At 51.4% G+C, this 12,560-nt stretch overlaps 4 protein-coding genes across 4 annotated transcripts in view; 3 read left to right on the top strand and 1 right to left on the bottom strand.

Moving 5' to 3' along the window:
* Nucleotides 1–1,887: 1,887 nt before the first annotated feature.
* PpBr36_01177 (uncharacterized protein) lies at nucleotides 1,888–2,882 on the top strand (the record flags this gene model as incomplete). Its single annotated transcript, XM_029888365.1, has 2 exons — nucleotides 1,888–2,488; nucleotides 2,557–2,882. 2 exons carry the CDS (start codon nucleotides 1,888–1,890, stop codon nucleotides 2,880–2,882), a joined length of 927 nt encoding a protein of 308 aa, XP_029752281.1.
* A 1,602-nt stretch (nucleotides 2,883–4,484) lies between these two features.
* Nucleotides 4,485–6,073, top strand: PpBr36_01176 (uncharacterized protein; the record flags this gene model as incomplete). The annotated part of the gene is made up of 2 exons (XM_029888364.1): nucleotides 4,485–4,786; nucleotides 4,861–6,073. 2 exons carry the CDS (start codon nucleotides 4,485–4,487, stop codon nucleotides 6,071–6,073), a joined length of 1,515 nt encoding a protein of 504 aa, XP_029752282.1.
* Nucleotides 6,074–6,765: 692 nt separating this feature from the next.
* PpBr36_01175 (uncharacterized protein) lies at nucleotides 6,766–9,747 on the bottom strand (the record flags this gene model as incomplete). The annotated part of the gene is made up of 3 exons (XM_029888363.1): nucleotides 6,766–7,611; nucleotides 7,694–9,288; nucleotides 9,351–9,747. The coding sequence occupies 3 exons, from the start codon at nucleotides 9,745–9,747 to the stop codon at nucleotides 6,766–6,768; spliced, it is 2,838 nt and encodes a 945-aa protein (XP_029752279.1).
* A 2,576-nt stretch (nucleotides 9,748–12,323) lies between these two features.
* PpBr36_01174 (uncharacterized protein) overlaps nucleotides 12,324–12,560 on the top strand; it is a gene marked incomplete at both ends in the record, with an annotated part of 1,038 nt that continues 801 nt past the window's right edge. Inside the window, one exon of the mRNA XM_029888362.1 lies at nucleotides 12,324–12,494. Coding sequence (XP_029752280.1) covers nucleotides 12,324–12,494 — 171 coding nt within the window. The remainder of the gene's footprint in view (nucleotides 12,495–12,560) is intronic.

The following is a 12,560-nucleotide window of genomic DNA, read 5'->3' as shown; positions in this document are numbered from 1 at the left end:
TGTTAGGAAGCCTGAAAGACCTAATTAATCAGATAGGATGATTGATGGCTTAAGAAGATTGAAATGAAAGTACAAATGACGATACGGTCGTCGCACCGTTAGTAAGCACACACACTCTCGCATCTCGGCAATCTTGCCTGTAGATGTTTGCAAGGTGGGATCGAAATCGGGTTAATACTAACTACGAACGAGGCTCATTTTGCACAAGTGACAACTACTTACTGTACATATAGGCACAGTACAGCGGGCAGCAACCACCACACCCGCTAAAAAAACAATGCATGTATTCTTCATTCGTCGCCTAATTGACACAATCTCTACTGATCTGTCTGAAATGGTGGTGTATGCATGTTCAAGCTGCCTCTAGATGAAGAAAACAAAATAAAAAAACAGCTAGTGCATATTAGCGCTGCGAACCAATGCAAAGAAGCAGCTCGAGACATGATAACCCCTCCATCTCCTACCTATAGGGTGTAGTCTCCAGCTATCAGCTGCAAGACATTGTCACGCATCTGATGCAATTAGCCTTGTTCCGATCAGACATTTGACACGGCAATTGGCCCGTGCGCCATCAGCAGAAGGATGGAGGGTGAAAAAGTGCCCGCATGTGATTGGCCTACTGTGCCCCACCCAAGCCACCCGAAAGCTTTCTCTCGTTCGCTTTTCCTTTAATTCACGTGGTCCGCCCCTTCTCCGAATCAGCTGACCTTCTTTCCTTCCTTCACGCGTGCTCTCTAGAGAGGCAAGGCAGCTGCACTTTTGGACAAGATCCGAGTTGTGTCCCAACTTGATTTGATTTGTTGTTCTTTATTAAAAAAAAAAAAAAAAAAATCTTATCAGTCTCTCGTCCTTTCAAAGCATCTCTGCTTCCAACTACTTTTTTTTTCTTCATACGGCATGTCGTTCGTGGATTCGTGATCTGCCGTCTGCCACCCAAGGATCCATCCTTTCTTAAGGAAAACACGTGCCGCGACCAACATCGTCAAGTCATTCAATTCGCTGGACGCTCCCAACACCCGCAAAGCACATGACCAAGGTACGTTCTTATGGGTTAGCCCATTCATTTATATTATCGACTTGGCCTGTTCCCCGTTTTTCTCGATTCAAACACGCAATAAGATGTCCACCAATGGTCCCTTTGATGTCGGCATTTAGGCCTGCACTGGATCAACGCAAAGCCGCTATCATCACTTCCCCGGTTGTTGTTCATGGATTGCTACTCCTTTGGGGGCTCTGTTGGCGCTTGTCGACTTGGGACCGCGCGCAAGCAATGAGTTTCTTTCTACAATGCTCGTATCTTGGAATTTCTTTGGGCTCGCCCGAAAATGTTGGATTGCTGGCAAGTCTTCTCATGGAGGACGTACAGCAACCGGCCAATTGTCGCAGCGAATTCGGCGCGTTCCGTTAGCTTAATGAAAGGCTACATTTAATGGGAAACGCACCATGAGGAATCCAATGGAACATTCATCTATATCCACTATACCGATTGGTTTCAACCAGCAGCAAGTGCTTGCTTGTTGCCCGCTCTCTCACTTGACACTTTGTACTGCGGATGCATCATACTCTCTGCGGTCAAGGAAAACAGGACAGCACCATCGAGTGAGGTAGTCTTTTGCCCACCTGCCTGGACCACATTCGACGCGTCTACAACAAGGGTCTTTCTTCCGCGACCTCACGCCTATAGGCTCGGCATGACCCACTTTGAGAACACACTCGCTCGCTTCTCACTGCGCCATCACAATGCAAATCTTCAACAGAGGTTCAAGAAACTAACAAAATCTTAGCAGCCATAATTCCTGTTCCAGAAGAGGTGAACTCGGATTTCAAACATCCCAAGCGCACGCGCGCGCTCTCGTCTTTATCTGTCTGTTACTTGGCAACCAAAAAATGGCAGAGGTAGCTCAACCTATGGAACAGCCAAGCCTCAAGGCTGAAGCTCCCTTACCTTCATCGCCAACCCAGAAGCGGAAGCGAGCCTCAGAGTCAGCTTCACCGGACTCGCGCCGCTCCAAAAGGGGCGCTGTCGCCGCACCCAACAATGTTCCTGTCCCTGTCCCTGTCCCTGTCGCTGAAGATCCATCAGGACAGCTCTATATGGATAGCGCCATTGGGGCTTCGGCTCCCCAGCCTGGGTCTGACAACATCAACGCGGACGACTTCTCGGCTCTTCAACAAGCCACAGTCGATCATGGCGATGTATCTGACCCTGCCAATGCCTCTAGCACCGCAGCGGCAGCGCTTGGATCCATGTATCCGACTCTCCATGTCCCTCAAACAACCGAGGAGACGTTTGCCGCCCAGGTAGGGGCCGATACGGAGCACAATGACAACTCGTTTGGCGTCACGCCCGATGGGTTACCAATGGAGTCGCCAATGGAAGACATGCAGCAGTCGCAGTTCAATCAATTGCAGCAGAGGAATGGTCCCCAAAAGCCAGCCGTCGGTTCCGAGGAATGGCACAAGCTGCGTAAAGACAACCACAAGGAAGGTGTGTATCTATGCCACGTGTCTGTATGTTGCCATGTTTCTACCGCAGGAGTTAACAATCACTTTCAGTCGAGCGCCGTCGCAGGGAAACCATCAATGAAGGCATCAACGAGCTCGCCAAGATTGTTCCTGGCTGTGAGAAGAACAAGGGCTCAATTCTCCAGCGCAGCGTTGCGTTCATAACACAGCTCAAGGACAACGAGACGCAAAATATCGAAAAATGGACACTGGAGAAGCTCCTGACGGAGCAAGCCATTGCAGAACTAAGCCAGTCAAATGACAAGCTGAAGACTGAATGTGAGCGTCTGTACGGGGAGCTCGAAAGCTGGAAGCGGGTAGCGCAGGCCGCCGGTTTGTCTCCAGAACCCAAGGAGGAAACGGGCGCCACTAGCTAGGCATGGACGTCGAGCACCGTTTTCGCCAGTGGCAAGCAAATCAGCCAGCCGACCGGCCACCTTGGAACCAGCCCTATTCGCAACGCACAGTCTACCTCGATATGCTGGATCTCTGAGCGAAACCGTGTTTTCTGCCGCTAGATCAACTCTGGTCTTTTTTGATCTTTTTTTTTTTCTCCACCCATCACTCGCAATTATTCTCTTCGAGCACCATTTATTAATCCACTGATATGTTTAGTGTACTTTGTTATTCGTTCGGGATTCGAATCGGGGTTTCGAGGGATGTTATTTTATTCTATATAGGGACTGGCGTTTGGTGGGTATTGAGGATTCTGGCCTCTTTTTTCTCTCTCTTTTTTTTTTTTTTTGGCAGCGTGCTTGACAAGGAAGGAAATGCACGCACACAAACACATGCTATTTTTGTTCTTGTTTTGATTTTATGATTTTTTTTTTTTTGATTTTTTTTTGGTTTTCATTTTTGTTAGTAAAAGACGCCCGAATTACGCATGGTGTGTTTTCGCTGGTGCTGTGATGGAATTAACAGTACATTTCTACAGCGCAGCCCGCTTCTTAGAGCGATGGCCACTAGAAAGAACACAAAGATTAATTCAAAGTCGTTTGTTGGTTAATAATTACTGCAATCAAAAACAGCATTCGGCCGCGATCGCCTACATGTTTCTTGTGGCTGTCACAGATAGGCTTTTTACTGACTCTTGCCCATATGCGTACTTGTTATCTTGGTCTCTGTTCAAGGAGATTACCTTGTATTTTTTTCCTTCCTCCGGTTTTCCGTGTAATTAAGGAAACGGGCGAACAAAATACCGCAGGGGTTGGTCCGGTTCAGCTCACATTGCGGTGGTGCCTTGCCGCGACGGTGCGAGGTCGGCACTTCTGGTGTGTGCTGACTTTTCGCATGGACATACCTAAACCGGTAAGGCGACGTCCCTGGACCCCGGTTTGACAGAGCTTGATGCTCCCATCTCATGCACCGACTCTGGGGCTTCGACTCCACCCTAGTCAAGTACAAAACGAGCCTGCATTCCTCCTCCCACTCGCCGTTCATCGTCTATTACAATTCATCTTGGACATTGAAAATCTCCTTGGGAGTCTGTAGTTCTTCCATCTTGTTGGCAGAGACTGGAACGATTCGTTGTTTGCGCCTTTTTTTTTATTCTTCCGTTATAAACCCTCGTCTTGTGTCCTCTCTCTCCACCCCACGACTGTGACGTAGCTTCCCAACTGTAAGTGGCCATTGTTTACAGGTCTTCCCCCGCCTTCTTGTTGGAGCTCCCCCGAGCTCGGCTTTCACTTGCACAACATTTACGACAATTCTTGAGCCGCCGTTTTCCGTGTACAATCCCTCACTTCACTGTCCCTCTTTATCGCACTCTTCGTTTGTTCTCATTCTACGTCACGACACCATCATCTGTCTCCTTTTGCTGCTTCTTACGAACCCACTTGGTCTAAAACATTGATTAACCGACAATAAATATCCGGCAGTTAACACACACCGGAGCCCTATTACCTTACCTACCTAGCTTGGTTGGGCGGGCACAAATAGTCTGCAGAGACGCCACCACCCGCAACGACAACACACGCAAAATGGCCTCAGTCGCTCGGGGCAGCGCGCTGCTGCGCACCCTCGCCAGGCCATGCAGCCGTTCCTTGGCCAGGCCGGCATTGGCACCCAGGGCTCTCACAAGACTCGCCCACTCCAAGTCTTCCTTCTACTCTGAGCCCGAGGGCCCGTCAGTCAAGACCGAGATTCCCGGTCCCAAGGCCCAAGCCGCCATCAAAGAGTTGGATGAGGTGTTTGACACGCGCAGTCTGAACATGCTCACAGACTACCCAAACAGTTCTGGCAACTACATCGTTGACCCCGATGGAAACGTGCTGCTCGATGTGTAAGCTATGGACCAACCCCACTGCCTGTTGCTCCATACGCATGAGCATTCATTGTACTGACTGCCAGTCACAGCTATGCCCAAATTGCCTCTATCCCAATCGGATACAACAACCCCGCTCTCCTGGAAGCTTCACGCAGCCCTGAGATGCTCCAGGGTTTGGTCAACCGCCCAGCCCTGGGCAACTTCCCACCCCACGACTGGACTAACGTCCTCAAGTCGGGCATCCTTAAAGTCGCCCCCAAGGGTCTTGATCAGGTTTTCACCGCCATGGCAGGTTCCGACGCCAACGAGACTGCATACAAGGCTGCCTTTATGTACAGGCGGCAGAAGGAGCGTGGCGGACGTGACGTTCCCTTTACCGAGGAGGAGCTGCGCACTTCGATGCTGAACAGGTCCCCCGGTGCTTCGCAGGAGCTCTCAATCCTGTCCTTCAAGACCGGCTTCCACGGCCGCCTCTTTGGCTCCCTCTCGACCACGCGGTCGAAGCCCATCCACAAGCTCGACATTCCCGCCTTCGACTGGCCCCAGGCCACATTCCCACTGCTCAAGTACCCCCTTGAGGAGCACGCGGCCGAGAACAAGGCGGCCGAACAGGCCGCTCTCGCCGAGGTCGAGGACCTAATCCTCAACTACCCCAAGCCGCCTTGCGCCGTTATTGTGGAGCCTATCCAGTCTGAGGGCGGCGACAACCACGCCTCGCCCTCATTTTTCCAGGGACTGCGCGATATTACCAAGAAGCACGACGTGTTGCTGATTGTGGACGAGGTGCAGACGGGCGTTGGTGCCACAGGACGCTTCTGGGCCCACGATCACTGGAACCTGTCGAGCCCGCCCGACATGGTGACCTTCTCCAAGAAGGCCCAGACGGCCGGCTACTACTTTGGCAACCCGGACCTGAGGCCCAACCTGCCCTACAGGCAGTTCAACACGTGGATGGGCGACCCGGCCAGGGCCATCATCTTCCGGGCTATCATCGAGGAGATCGAGAGGCTGGACCTGGTTGCCAACACGGCCCGCGTCGGCGACTACCTCTTTGCTAACCTCGAGCGCCTGGCCGAAAAGTACCCGACCGAGTTCCAGAACCTGCGCGGCAAAGGCCAGGGTACTTTCATCGCCTTTGACAACCCCCGCCGCGACGAGTTCCTCAAGAGGGCCAAGTCCTTCGGCATCAACATTGGCGGCAGCGGCGCCTCGGCCGTGAGGTTGCGACCCATGCTGATATTCCAGGAGAAGCATGCCGACATCCTGCTCGAAGCCCTGGAGAAGATTGTGACGTCATGGTAACAACGTAAAAAAAAAAAGGGTTTTGTTTTTGTTTTTTTGCTTGTTAGGAGTTTTGTTTCATGGTTGCGGGACTGTGGCAACTTTGTTGTTGGATATGGGTTTATTTATGATTGCTCGTTTTTTTTTTTTTTTTTTTTTTTTTTTTTCATGCCTTGCCCCTTTCTCGATTTCGTAGAATGCGGTCTCATGTGAGCGGTATTTTCAAGGTGTGCTATGGAATCTATCAGAGTCAATGCATTGAGTGAGCATGGGAGGGGTAAAACATAAAAGACACATGTGTTTTCTGTCCAGGGAGCAGGTCAGACAACTCTTTACATGGAAAAGAAACGTCGTCGCTTTTTGGGAGTAGGGCGTGTTCATTTCAGCTTTCAGCATTAGTCGTCTCTTGGTGAGGATTTCTGTCAATCTTAAGCTTCGAAAACATATGGGCCTCATAAGCGTTGCACCTGGTTCTCAAAAATAGCAGATGATTTTTTTCTCACCGATTTTGTTCGACAAGTCGCAGGGTGTAGTAATTCGACAAACAAGATGCAGAGATTGGAAGCCTCGATTTGTGTTTTGAGAATTTCTTGTTCTGTTTTTAGTGTTTTGATCAAGGACTTGGCTGACCATCAAGGAACCAGATCGCGCCCTCACCGACCTGATGCAGCGTATATCGACCAACTCGCCAGGCGTCGGCAACCATACGTTGCTCAAACCATCACTGTTCCCATCTTTGTGCCATTGACATTGTTGTTGGTCATCGGTGTGTCTCCGTCCGGCTCGGAGCCGCGCTGGTCTGTCTGTAGTGCAAGCAATGTCTCCTGATTCTCCCGCTCCAGCGCCTCCTCATGCTCCCGCAGCCTCTTTTGCTCCACTGCAACCTGCTGCAATCGGTGCGCCTCTTCATTTTCAAGTCTGAGCTCATCCTCGTGTTCTCGCAAGCGCCGGCCCTCTGTGGCCTCCTCGATCATGACGGCATCGTCCAGTTCATCGAGGGGCGGCGGCGTCGGTGGTGGCGGAGGAGGGCTTGGCTCCTCTACGTCTGTCTCTTTCACTCTCTTGGCCAACGGTGTATAACCTGGCGTCAAATCGGCCGCTGCGGCTTCCACATTCTCAACATCGTGGCTTTCGCCACGTTTGCGTTTCAGGTCCGTGGCCGACGAGTCTGGGCTGTCCACCGACCTTGGAGCACTGTCATTGGTACTTTGTACACCGGCATCGGCGCTTGGTGGCGATGTCTTGGTGTCTTCTGCTTCACCTGAAAATGCAGATCCAGACGGCTCCCCATGTTCATCTTCAAGCTTTTTGCTGTTGGAGCTGGCCTTTTCCGCCTGCCGTAGCTCATGCTTCCTCACCGCCTTATCGAGGAAATCCCGGGTATATTTCCTGATTTTGCTTTGCTGCTTCTCCTCGACCTTGCTGGGATCTTTGACTCTGCCATGCTTGTAGTCTGACGCCGCCAACGTCTTGTTTACATCCTTGACAAACTTTTTCAGATCCTCTTTGGGTAGCCTTTTGTAATATTTGTCGGCCACATATTTTATGTGAGGGAAAATCTAGCACATCGTCAGCCACCCAACACCCTTGGAAAATACATCGGCAACAGAAACAACACAAGGAGCCAAAAGGTATGCATACCGTGTTCTCGTAGAGTCTTCTTTGTTTATCAACAGGCCATGATCGCCAAGTTTCCCTCTTGGGTTCCGCCACGGGTGTGCCTACGGGTTGAGGCGTGTGCGCAGCAGAGATTGGTTTCGGCGTTGGTTGGGCACACTGGTTGATGATGTCTTGGATCTTCTGGGCCTGTAGGGCGGCGCTGGCCTTTGCCATCTCAGCAGTCGGGCGGACCCACGATTTCTTGTCAGGATTTGCGGTTTCCCAATAATATTGTCGGCCCGTCCGTTGATCAATTGCCGAACGCCACCCGGACGGTAGTGCAGGAGCATCCCGGGGAGGTTGTGGCGGGTACTTGCGCCTGGGTGGTACGTAATGAGGGTTACGCTGTGGCATATTGCTCCTAGGCCCTGTTGGCGCATTGCGCACAGGGGATGGTGCCCTTGGCAGTGGTGCAGAGGCAGCTTCCCGCGCCTGCTGCCGGCGGTCGTCAAAGAACGAGCCGGCATTATCCCGAGCGCTTCGGTCGGCCTTGGCGCGCGGGATTCTGTAACCGACCTGCAGTGTCTTCCACACCTCGAGTAGTTTCTTCGACTCGGCTGCTATCTCTTCATGTTGAGAATTGCTCAGTTCCGTGATAAGCGGCTCGATGTTGGAATCGTCTATCTTGTTTCGGGTTACGCGCGGTAACTTGTACAGGATGCTGAGGACCTGGAAGACGACTTCATTGTCGTCCTTGAAGGTGTTCAAAGTCGTTTTCAAGTACTCGTACCCGTGGAATTTGACAACGCGGTTCAAAACGCGTTCCTCCTCCACAGCGAGGATGCGGTGCAGAAGTTTGGTGGCGACCCATTTCTCCTTGCAAGAACGCAGCGTAGACATGACCACACCCACCTCGCCATCCTCCAGCTTTCGAGGTTGGATACTGCCGACATATTCCTCTTCGCTTTCGCCAGCCTTCTTCTTTCGTGGCTTCTTCACGCTCGACTCCCAGTGGTCTCCGTCATCAATACCCAGAGCCTCGATCATGGCCAGAGGGAGCTTGGTGGTTCGCTCGGTCTGAGTCTTGCCACCCAGGATCCCGCTGCAGTTTGACTCGCCGCAGTAACATCGCTGCGGGTTGGCGCCGTAACGATCAACGTTGTAATTGAAACAGAGCTCCTCCCCAGCCTTGATGGCGCGCAGAGCAAAAATGCCCATGCGGAGCTTGTCGCCCACCACCCATTTGTCGACATAGCAGTTAGGGTTGCAAGAATGGTTGCAAAAGCGACCGAGATTACCCTTTTTGGTGGCGTCGACGTATTCCGTCCTGGTCAAGGACATGAAGTAGAAATGCTCAAGGCGCTGCGTGTCGTACTTCATGAGGCGGCTGCGGAAGAGCTCCTCACCTATAACCTCGCCGATGTATTCGAAAACGAAATCATTAGGTTCGAGATCGGCATCTGCTCTCAGTCCGTAGCCCTTATTTTCTGTCTTGATGACTGAAACGTTGGCATACTGTTTTCGTTGAAACCTTTGGTTTTGACACCCGTCGCCACAGTTTCCACTAACACATTCAATCTTCGTGACGCGATTGATGCAGTCCGAATCTTCCGAGCATGCATGGTTGAGGCCGTCGCCTGGTGATCTGCACGTCAGCGTATTCCCATAAAGTCACAATGCATCGATGGGGACAACATACGCCAATCCTCTTCGCAGTCACAATCTAGTGTTTCCTGGCCTGAATTTCCCAGCGCTTTGGAGGCGTATACGCAGTCGCTAAGGATAGCGAAGCCGCGGCTCGCCTCCTCCGTGACATCTGTGAGATGGCTAAAAAGTTTTGAGGTCCGTATTGGTAGTTGCTGGGTGTTCTTGCGCGTCGATTTCGCGTCGGAGGTATTTCGAGGTGAAATCTTGTTGTCTTCGACCGCCTTAGATTCACCGTCCCTCGGCATAGAGCTCGACGACCGCGACCGTTGCGCCGAATCAGTCGCAGAATTCTGGGTCTCCATCTTGATGATGCCGTTTCCGTTCACCTCCGGCTCAGTTCTGTCCTCCTTGTCGACCAGGTGCACTTTCGACTTGCCATCATCGTCCATAGTCAGACGCGGCGGGCGCGTAGGGTATAATCACGGATTGGGACTGCAGCTGTCGACTTTCAGGGGTGTATTTTTTTTTTTTCTTAGTTTGGTTTGCGAAGCGCCTTGGGACCAGAAGTTACTGGAGATCAATGGTCTGTGCTAGCAGGGGGTTATTTTGAAATGACAAATGGCACCTTCCATTCCTTGCAGAATTCTAGCTTGCCCGGCGCCAGATGCATAAGGTAAGGTGGGCAGGTATGCTAATTGCCGCTTCTGTGGTGGTCGCGATCTGCTTGTCGGGCGGACGCCGGGGTGGAAAGGATATTGAGGATCTGGTTTTACGGAGGTTGCGAGCGAGGGACGGACAAAGCGAGGGTACGCTTGGACCATCCGGTATGTCGCAGCGGAAGTCTCGTGGCGCGCATGCAATGAATCTCATCCACAATGGGACGGGACTCTGTGGGGTCGTCGCCAGAACGTGTAGCGAATTCGGAATAGCGTTGATCCAGTGCTGATTTTCGTGTTGATTGGTGGCAACATTGCGACTAAGCACCTCCAAGTGCGCCGCTATACGTGCTGAAGCCCACGCTCGTGCTTGACATCGATGGCCTGCGGTCCCTGTAATTTCTCCAAGTCAACTTGGCTTAAATCAATCTCCTCATTTATTATTACCTGCCTATTTCATTGTACATCAGATCTATGAACCACCCAACCAGGCATTCTGCAATCAGTGGGAACCCCAACTTGGAGACTACAATACTTGACCAGATCGTTCTCATTGCGGGCGTTATGCCAGACGCGCTGGTCTCAAGAATGTGAAAATTCCTAGTCTAGTCTAGGTCGACCTCAGGTCTAGGTCTAATCCCAGAGCGAGGTTATGCACGTCATTCGCTGATACCAGGATGCTCAAGACTCGTAGGTAGTGCAGGTAATGGAATAATTTAATCCGAGTGCATGCACTTACTTGGTCTGTGTCCATGGCTACCTATGCCTCGCGACTATAGCCAGACTTTTCACAACTTCCATTTCAACGTTTTGGGAGGCTCAAGGCAGCTTGGCAGCTCGCTAACCCATGTAAGATTCTTCCCTTGACTTGCTACACCAGGCTGAAATTGTCGGGTGCATGCAGCACTCACCCGAATAAGGATGCCCACAACCATTGCTATCTTTTTTTTTTTTAAAAAAAAAAAAAAATGCTTCGAACCAAATGTCCAATTTGATATTTTGTCTTGTTCTTCCTGATTGCATCCGTGGTCAGAGGACGGCGTATACGAGCACGTCGGAAGCGACACTTTGGGTTAATGCGAAGTCCAACAATGTTCCGCAGTCGCATGGTGTTGAACCGATCCTGATGGGGCTTTTCACCGCCATATCTGAGAAGTTCAAATCTTGGAATTGATATTACCAGAACTTGTTATAGAATTTAACCGGCAAACAAAATGCCCATCAGAAACACCTGATATATTCTCGAGAGGCTGCAAATTCTCATATGCAATTCATCGCGTCCTCCTCAATTGACTCTATGGGATATTTGTCACAGCGTTAGGCCTCGGGTAGATTCCGCCGCCCCAGACATCCGCGCGTGAATGCCAACGCATCGTGCAGCGGCAGGGTGGAGAAGAGCGAGAATACCTGAATGCGGAAAGGAGGAGTTTGCAAAGAAGCGGTGACAACGTAGGATTTGCGTGAAAATAATAAGTAGCCGACTCGGTCTGTCTCTCGGGTTTTGAGGGAATGCACTTGGTCGCTTCACCACATCTAGGGCGCCGTCCACAATTCACTGCCTGCGAGGAGCGATCAGAGGTCCATATGCATTCCCGCCTGTTCGGGTGGCCATGTTCCAGTCTCCCCAAGCTGCGGGTGTCGTTGTTCACCACCCGACAAAGCCAATGAAACGAATGCGGCTCTTCGCCCCCATAACTTGATGGTAACGGGGCCGGGTTCGAAATGTCATTGGCGAAAAGGACTGGTCCATTCGACCTATCGAAGGCGCTCCATCATTGAAAAAAAAACCGGTCGTCCCATATTTTAGGCTCATGCAAGTATACCAAGGGCGGCCGGGTCTAGAAGCTTTCCTTTTTGAAGGAGTTTCGAGTTGACGACTGGACAAAAAACCAGCGGCTTGGATCAACCAGCCAATGGAGCAAAAGTCCTCATTACTAAACGTTGCGCAGCCAGTCAGCAGTCTCCTTGAGTCGATCGATGGAGAAGCTTGATCCAGCTTGCGCCACTTGCCTCGTTCTCCAAGGACGGCATCCATCTCACTTACGTCTCACGAGCGGTGTAGGTGACTGTTCCTGGACATAGTTACTGGCCGCGAGCCAAGCCGATGCTTCGTTGGTTGAAGCAGGTATTGTCATTTCTGGCCAGGCTAGGCTCTAGCCAACCATCATGTCGCAGCTCTTTGGTGAGGGCAGCCATCTCTAAGAACGGAGGTCATGCGCGATCAATCGAGTTCGTCCAATTGGTCAGCACCTAGAAATGGAAAGGTGACGGGGGATACAGGGCTGCAGGGTGCATGCCTGGTGTTTATCCAAAATGCGATGAATACTGTTGATGGTGCATGGAGCCAACCAAATTTTGGAGGGGCAGAAATGAAGAGGCGTCGACTTTCTTGCTGGCGGTGGCGTCGCATCCCTGTCGGCCTGGATGCTATTTGGGCGAGTTTCGGAGATGCGCCGAGAGGAGAGGAGGAAGGTACAACTTCAGGGTGCCATGGAGCAAACATTTTTGCAGAGCCTAGGATGCAGTTCAATTCGACAAAGGTAAAGAAGAAAGAGCTGCTTGCCGTGGATCCAGCTGCTGTGAAAGGTTGCAGTCTTTCTTTTTTT

Source organism: Pyricularia pennisetigena, chromosome 2, assembly GCF_004337985.1.
Source record: "Pyricularia pennisetigena strain Br36 chromosome 2, whole genome shotgun sequence".
Classification (NCBI taxonomy): domain Eukaryota; kingdom Fungi; phylum Ascomycota; class Sordariomycetes; order Magnaporthales; family Pyriculariaceae; genus Pyricularia; species Pyricularia pennisetigena.
The sequence above is the reverse complement of the archived record's forward strand: the minus strand, read 5'-3'. Positions and strand labels throughout refer to the sequence as shown.